Source organism: Akebia trifoliata, chromosome 1, assembly GCF_017979445.1.
Source record: "Akebia trifoliata isolate Shusen 1 chromosome 1, ASM1797944v1, whole genome shotgun sequence".
NCBI lineage: Eukaryota > Viridiplantae > Streptophyta > Magnoliopsida > Ranunculales > Lardizabalaceae > Akebia > Akebia trifoliata.
Window position 1 is genome coordinate 36,737,141 of NC_141375.1, and position 8,279 is coordinate 36,745,419.

General features: G+C 33.6%; 1 protein-coding gene across 1 annotated transcript; it reads left to right on the forward strand.

The window, feature by feature from the left end:
* Positions 1–6,816: 6,816 nt before the first annotated feature.
* On the forward strand, positions 6,817–7,997 carry SOUL-1 (SOUL heme-binding family protein). Its single transcript, XM_086458437.1, has one exon. The coding sequence runs from the start codon at positions 7,176–7,178 to the stop codon at positions 7,833–7,835; it is 660 nt and encodes a 219-aa protein (XP_086314563.1). The 5' UTR covers positions 6,817–7,175; the 3' UTR covers positions 7,836–7,997.
* Positions 7,998–8,279: the final 282 nt, after the last annotated feature.

Sequence of the window (8,279 nt, forward strand, 5' to 3'; positions counted from 1 at the left end):
AGTTATGTGTGACATAAATGCCCAATCAATTACAATGTTGTGGGTTAAACCTCCCATCAAACTATAGTATTACGGGATTCAGTTTATTTCCTTTATTTATCACTTCTTATAATTTTACTATATTTTCTCTTCTAGCCCTTTAATCCACTTTATTATTTCATCTTTTACCACTTTAATCTCAATTTTTTTAATAATAATTCTCCAACTGTTTTTTTCACTTTTACCCCCTTAACTAGATAGATGATGCCTTATTCTCCAACTTTACTATATTTTCTCTTTTACCCTTCTAATCCATTTTATTGTTTTGCATCTCTTACCCTTTTAATCTTTTATTTTTAATAATACTCATTCCATCAAGCTATAATTTTTTAAGCTCCACTTTATTTCATTTATTCTTCACATCCCCTAACTTTACTATATTTTCTCTTTTATCCATTTAGGGTATGTTTGATTGCACATGGAAAATGGAAATTCATTTTCCACCTTAATCAAAAAGTCCACCAAAACATGGATTTCACTTTCCCACCCATATGGGTGGAAAAGTGAAATCCACCCATATTTTCCATCTCCAATTTTTTCACTCATATCTTCTTCTTCACCACCACCACCACCATTACACTAACATCGTCATCGTCACCATCACCGTCGTCGTCGCCTTCATCGTCGTCGTCGCCGTCACCGTCATCACCATCTCCGACCACCTTTCCTCTCTCTCTCTCTCTCTTCTTCTCCTTCTCCATCCCTCACCTCCACCACCACCACTACCATGTTCTCCCCTCATCTTCTTCCTCACTTACCCCCGTCGTCATCGCCACCGCCACCATCACCGTCACCACCGCTGCTATCACCACCACCGCCATCGCCACCGCCACTTATCTTCTTCCTCTCCACCTTCTCTCATATTTCTTTCTCCTCCTCCTCTCCTTTTTAATTTTCCCATGATTTTATCCAAGTAAAATCAAACAATAGAATTTGATTTTCCAACCCTACCTATTTTCCATCACAATTTTCCCATGGATTTCAAATTCTATGGAAAGTCACTTTCCATGCAATCAAACATACCCTTAGTCTATTTTATTATTTTTAATCTTTTACCCTTTTAATCTCAATTTTACCCCATTAACCTAAGAGATGATGTTCGTGTTGTAAGCATGGGAGAACTCTAGTACATATATATATATATATATGAAAAAAAAAAAGGAGGATTGACTCATCATCTTCGTTTGCCTACTGAACTTCTGCAAATCAAAATTTTATTAGTTTTACCAACAATTTTGCTTCTTCATCTTCCAAATAAGCTCCAAAGTCTATATATAAAAAATGTATCATCATCATGAGAAGGAAGAGAAGTAGAAAAAATGTTGGTAAATCATTGGATTGTAAGTTGCGGTCATACAACCGATCCAATTCTTTCTATATCGAAGCCATTGCAAATTACTGAGATTTTATAAAACTGTCGACTCTTTCAGTGGAGGGCAACTCAGTCAGACATGTTTGTACTCGTCTAGGGATCGTGTACAAATTTTCTTAATGCATGATGAACCTTATTTTTTTTATTTTATTTTATTCCTGTTGTTACGGGAAAATGAAAATTTGAACTTGTATACGCGAATTGGGTTTAATTATTTTCAATCTCTTTCTCTTTCATTTTTTTTCTTTTGGTGTGCGTGTGTATGGAAATGTTTTTGCTTTTAGGGATTTGGTGTTTTTTTGTCTTCTTTGGTATCTAGCATGGAAAATTCTAGGTTTGTATTTTCTTTTCTTTTTTCTTTTTTTTTCCTAATGTTTTTCTTTTTTTAATTGTTAAATTCAGGAAAAATAGTCTTTATGCATTGTAATTAGTGAAATAATTAGTGAAAATATGGAGTTTTTTTATTATTATTTTTTTTTACTTCAAGTGCTAAAGCTACTTGGTAGCTCATAAGAAATTTACTTAGTAGGAAAAAAAATACGGACTATAAACCTAGGATGTTTATTTTTAATCTTAAAACTCAAATTGAGGGGAGGAGTTTTTTATGGATTGCCACGGTTTTTTCTCACCAGATGGATGGACATTCTCAACTCTCTCTCTCTCCCTTTGGAGTGAAAGCCATCCAACATGCGAATTAGATCTAAGATTAATGAATGCTGATCTATCGATCTTGGGTTGGAGAAAATAAATCTCAAAATTTGGAGATACGGCTTTGATGATGATTTTCCATTGAAAAAATGTTTGCTCCACAAATAAGTTGTGGGCCAAACAATTGTTCTCTAATATGGTTCGTAGAACTGACTCATAACTTTTGAGTTAAGGTTTTGATGATGATGGGAACTCAACTCATTTTTATAGTGGAAAAAACTAGGGTTTCCCCCGGGATTGTTATCATACTAAAAGAAGGTTGAGTAAAAGTGGGTTGACAAAAAAATTTGGAAGCCAAAAATAGTTTATTTGGGTGATTTAGATATTAGTATACATTTGGTGAATATTTGAACTGACCCATAAATTATTGAATTAATGATAAATATTCGACTCATCATTTTGGTTTTTCAACATTGGAAAATCAATTAAGTCAAGACCAGGTAAGATGCCCCATTACCATATAATAGAAACGATGTTACATGGCACATTTTGATTGGAGTTTAAAACTCACTGGACTCCTAAATAAGCTGTTTTCTGTGTGGCACGCAGCCTGATGTGTTTAATCTTCAATTACAAAGGCGCCACACATACATCATTTGCTACTATAGGAATGTGACACCATTTTTTATCACCACTCTTGGAAAATATCCAATTTTAATGTTCAGTTGTTTAGGGCCAAATAAGAACGTACCAAAAAGTACCACACGACTATTTGTGAAAGTTCATAGAAAACAAATATTAATTATAATTCACATTTCCTTTAATGATAAGCCTATCAATGGAGAATCGAAAATTCGAATTCAAATATTATCTACAAAATTTGAATATTGAATTCAAATATATTTTTTAATATTCGAAATAAAAATGATATATATTCGTAATACAAATTTATTTTTTTCATATTTAATAAAATATAAAAGGTGGTTTGCAATATTTTTCAAATAATTTATGATTAAGTTTTTAACTTGAGAAAGAAAAACTCTTTACTTACTAAGGAAAGTTTCATGACTACATTACCTTGTGTCATTCAAAAAATGGTCCGATGTCATAAGGATGTAAAGGACAAAATTCTAAGACTTGAAAATTATTTTTGATGGTAGAAATGGAACTTATTTTTTCCACTTAAGATTAGAATTTTATTAAATGAGTTATATATGTCAGGTTAGGTTATCTATTTAATAAATATGTCGGGTTCAGGTTTAAGGTTTTGATATGCTTTTTAAATGGATCGGATTTGGGTTGGGTAAATTTTAAGTAGACCCTTACATCAACACGAGAGGACCCGACTCACTATCATCCCTATTGAATCACGTTTTAAAGTACTTTTTTGTCACTTACCTTGTGTATATTTCTTTTTTATTTTGTAGAGTTGCTATTGGCACCTCAACTTTTACTTATTAGACCCCAATTTCTTAAATTATTTATCACACCCCAACTAAAGATTAAAATGGACTCTGCAAACACTACAAAGGTTTGGAACAAATTATATTTTCAACATTACAAAACATATTTTTTATAATTTATTAGTTGTTTACAATTATGATCAGGCTCGTATAATATCCAAAATCCAAAACCCAAAAAGTAGAAAATCTAGCAAAAAATGAGAGAGCTTCAATTGGCACCCCACCTTTTACTTATTCCCGATCATTCATTTATTTTCTTTATTTTCAATTGGAGTGCCTATAGCAACTCTCTTGTTTTTTTGAGTGAGTAAATAATGAGGATGAATAATGATGTGAAGATGTGGTTGGATGGATAAAGTTCAATGTGTTCGGAAATATGCCAATTTGAAGATTTGCGTAGTTGGATTGGAAACACACGGATCATTGACGTGGAAAATAATTCAAAAGCCCGCCCAAATTTGGATTTCATTTCATATATTTTTTCATAAAACAATGTCTCTTCATATCTCCTTTGCGAAACCCTAACCCCTAGAGGTAACTAACCCACCTCATTCGTTGATCGAATACGGTTTGGATTGATTCATACTGATTTCTGACAAACTTCCTGTCAATTATCACTAATTTTATCTTTTTCTTGCAGGAAAAGCAATAAAAGGAGGCAAAATCGAAGGCCACTAGCTCTGGTGAGTTTTTATCTTCTTCTTTTTTATCGTTTTAATTTTGTTTCAAATATTTATGATTTGCGAAGAAAATCAGTTCAAAGCATATAATTTCAGATTTGAGATTTATTTATTTTTTCATTTTGATTAGGTTATCTATGTATAAAAAGCTCCTATAAGAGATAGAGCGAGTAGGAAGCCAACAAAGAAGGGGAAACTAGCTAAGGAACTCAAATTGATTGAATCTCTCACACAAATCATAGTCGATTTCTCTATGTTCATCTCTCTTTCTCAACCCTAATCGATTTCTAATCAAGATCATAAATTAAAGATCGGATTGAGGATAAGATTACCATACAGAGGAATACAATGTAAATCTAGGGTCTTGACTGGATGTTACATTACTAATATAATTCCTCGTAGGAAATTAGAAAAAATTCCTTATGTGCTTTGGAAAGGCTATACTCATAACTTGGGTTACCTAAAAGTGTGGGGGTGTCTATGTAAAGTAGGAATCCCCCCCCCCCCCCCCCCCCCAAAAAAAAAAAAAAAAAAGAGGAAGATATGATCTAAAACAGTTGATTGTGCATTTTAAGATACTCTAGAAATAGTATTTCATATAGATTCTTAGCTCTAGGATTTAATGAAGATGATGTTGATGGCAATATCATCATTGAAGTTAGGGATATTGATTTTTTTGAGGATATTTTTCCAATGAAGGTTAAAGCTTCTTTAAGTTCCAATGACAAAAGAAAAATGGTGAAATGCCAATTCTTTAAGAGATAGATCACAGTGAGGCTGTGGAAAAAATAAAACCTAAAAGGAGTAAAAGAGTTAAAAAAGAAACCAATCTAAGAGATGATTTCTATACTTATTTAGTTGACGATGATCCATTATCTTATCAAGAAGTGGTGACATCTCCTAATGCTATTTTGGAAATAAGTCATCAATAGTGAATTAGAATTAATCAAGTTAAACCATACTTGGAAATTAGTAAAGTTACCAAAAAACACCAAATCTATTGGATGCAATGAGTATTTAAAAAAATAAAAATAAATGGATCAATAGACAAGTTTAAAGCATGGTTGGTTGCCAAATGTTTTAAACAGAACGAAGGAATAAATTACTTTGATTCGTACTATACAGTCACTATGATAGCTACTGTCAGAGTTTTAACAACCTTAGCTTTGATTTATAAAGTAGTTGTTCACCGACTAGATGTCAAAACAACATTCTTAAATTCTCAAATGGTGATTTAAAAAAATTAATTTATATGAAACAACCTGAAAGGGAATGTGGTTCCTGGTTAAGAGAACAAAGTGTATATGTTAGTAAAGTTCTTATATGAACTAAAACAAATACATAAACAATGGCATGAGAAGTTTGATTTTGTTTTAAAGTATAGTGGACATATCTTCAATGATTGTGATAGGTGTGTGTATAACAAATTTAGTGGTAAGACTGGTGTGATTATTTGCTTGTACGTAGATGATATGTTAATTTTGGGAACAAATATAAAAATAGTTGAGGAAACTAAATCTTTTCTAAATTCCAAATTTAAGATGGAAGATTTAGGAGAAGTTGATGTCATGTTAAGGATTAAAAATAGTTAGAAAAAGATATATGATCTGTATTGTCTCAAAGCTATCACTATGTAGAAATTTTTTTAAAGAAGTTTGGGCACTTTGAGAGTGTTTGTTTTGATTCATTTAGATATGAATATGAAATTAAAAAAAAATAGAAGTGATAGTGTGTCACAGAAGAAATATGTTAGGATCATAAGAAGTTTGATGTATTTAATGAATTGTACTCGTTTAACTATAGTCTTTGTTGTGGGGGTGTTAAATAGGTTCACTAGTAATCATAGTAAAAAATCATTGGACAACATTAGTGAGAGTTCTCAAATATTTGAGAGGAATTATAGACATGAACTTACATTTTAGTGGAAGTTTAAATATGTTAGAAGGGTACATCGATGTGAACTGGATATCAAAATCCGATGAATCCAAGTATACTAGTGGTTATATTTTCACACTAAGTGAAGAAGTTGTCACTTGAAAATTATCCAAGCAGATATATATGGCTAAATCTACAATAAAATTAGAGTTCATTGCATTAGAATTAACTGAAATTAAGGTTGAATGACTGAGAAATCTATTGATAAGTATTATTTTATGGGAAAAACTAATGCCATCAACATGTATTCATTGTGATAGTCAGGCTATTATAGTTAAGACTAAAAATCATATATATAATAGTAAGAGTAGACACAAATTCTATATACTAAATCTTTTATAAGAATTTTATAAAATCTAACTCAAACATTAGAGGTTCTTTGTAACAGGGAGTATAGACGTTTTTTAGAAGTGCAGTGCATCATATCACAGAGAGCAAGATCTCAAGGTAATCACAAAAATCACATCTACAAAATATATATAGATAGCAATAATGTAGTGAATAGATTGTGACATTAAGCTGGTGCCTCGACCCTGATTACAATGATCAGGTTAACTCCAGATGAGATGTTGAGCCAATATAGTGTGACTTGTAAAGTTGCCGTTATTGAATTCGAAGCTCATGGGCTTTTACCTTTTGCACGAGATGGGCTTTTACCTATATCCCTGGGCCCTCTATAGGGCCACTAACACCGTTGAAGAGGAGAGGACTTCCAGGCAAATCCCAATTGTCCATTGAAGGAAAAAGTAATGCGTGCGTAGACAAAGAAGAGGTGGTCGTGGAGGCACGAAGGCCAAATGACAATCAAAAAAGCCAGCCACACGTCAAAGGAACCACCTCTCCACAATCAATAAAGATCAGCCACATATCCAAAGTAATCATCATAACTTGGACTGGAACGTCCAATTTCCATGAATCCACCCAGAAATTTCATCCTCTCTAATTATATATAAATCTCTCAGTTTGGTTTGTTATTTACAGTAGTTGTCAAGTGTTTATTTTTTTCGTAATTAATTAATTAAATTCAGCGAAAGAAAGATGGGTATGGTATTTGGAAAAATTTGTGTCGAAACCCCAAAATTCGAGGTCATCCAATCTACCAGTGACTACGAGGTTCGCAAATACCCTCCTTGTGTCGTGGCTCAAATCACATACGACCCGTCATCAGAGTTCCGAGGAAACCCAGATGGAGGTTTCAGTGTCCTGGCCAATTACATCGGTGTCCTCGGTCAACCACAGAACACTAAAACTGCAAAGATTGCGATGACAACCCCTGTCATAACCCGAATAACACCAGCAGCTGATAATGATGATTCAGAGAAGATAGCCATGACAGCGCCTGTTCTTACTACTACTACTACTACTACGATGATGAACACGAATAATAATAATAATAAGCTGCTGGTGACGATGCAGTTCGTGCTGCCTTCCAAGTACACAAAAGCAGAGGAGGCGCCTATGCCGACAGATGAGAGGGTAGTTATAAAGGAGGAGGCGGAAGGGGAGAGGAAGTATGGGGTGGTTAGGTTCTCAGGAGTGGCAACTGATACTGTGGTGGAAGAGAGGGTGAATAAGTTGAAGAATCACTTGGAGAGAGATGGGTTCAAGGTAGTTGGGGAGTTCTTGCTGGCAAGGTACAATCCACCATGGACTTTGCCTCCCTTCAGGACCAACGAGATCATGATCCCCATTGAGTGAGTTTTGAGTTTTTCTACTATATATATATAGTATACTTGTTGTACTTAATGTGTTGTGTTGGCCTGTTGGATGGATGGTATCATAAACCTATCACTTATTTATCTACGATTGTATCATTAACCTATTGATTTATTCATCAGTAACTCATGTCTTGTATGGTAATCATGAAATCTATAATTTTGGCTATAAAACCCATGAATAAGGTATGTTATACATCTATACTAGTAAATGCCTGTGCCTATGGCACAGGTTATTCACGCGTGCATGTGTTCCTAACATGTTGGGAAGTTATCGGAGAGGAGTAGAAGATGGGTTCTTGTGTGGGAGTGAGAGACCTTATTTGGGTTTGGGGTGAGAATGAACCAACCTAATTTGGGTCTAGATAAAAGGAGTATTTTCATTGAAAAGACCAACAAAATATTCAAATTGTGGGTGTGTATTTAG

Coding starts and splice junctions, on each gene's coding strand:
- SOUL-1 (XM_086458437.1), top strand. CDS start 7,176: ATGGGTATGGTATTTGGAAAAATTTGTGTCGAAACCCCAAAATTCGAG.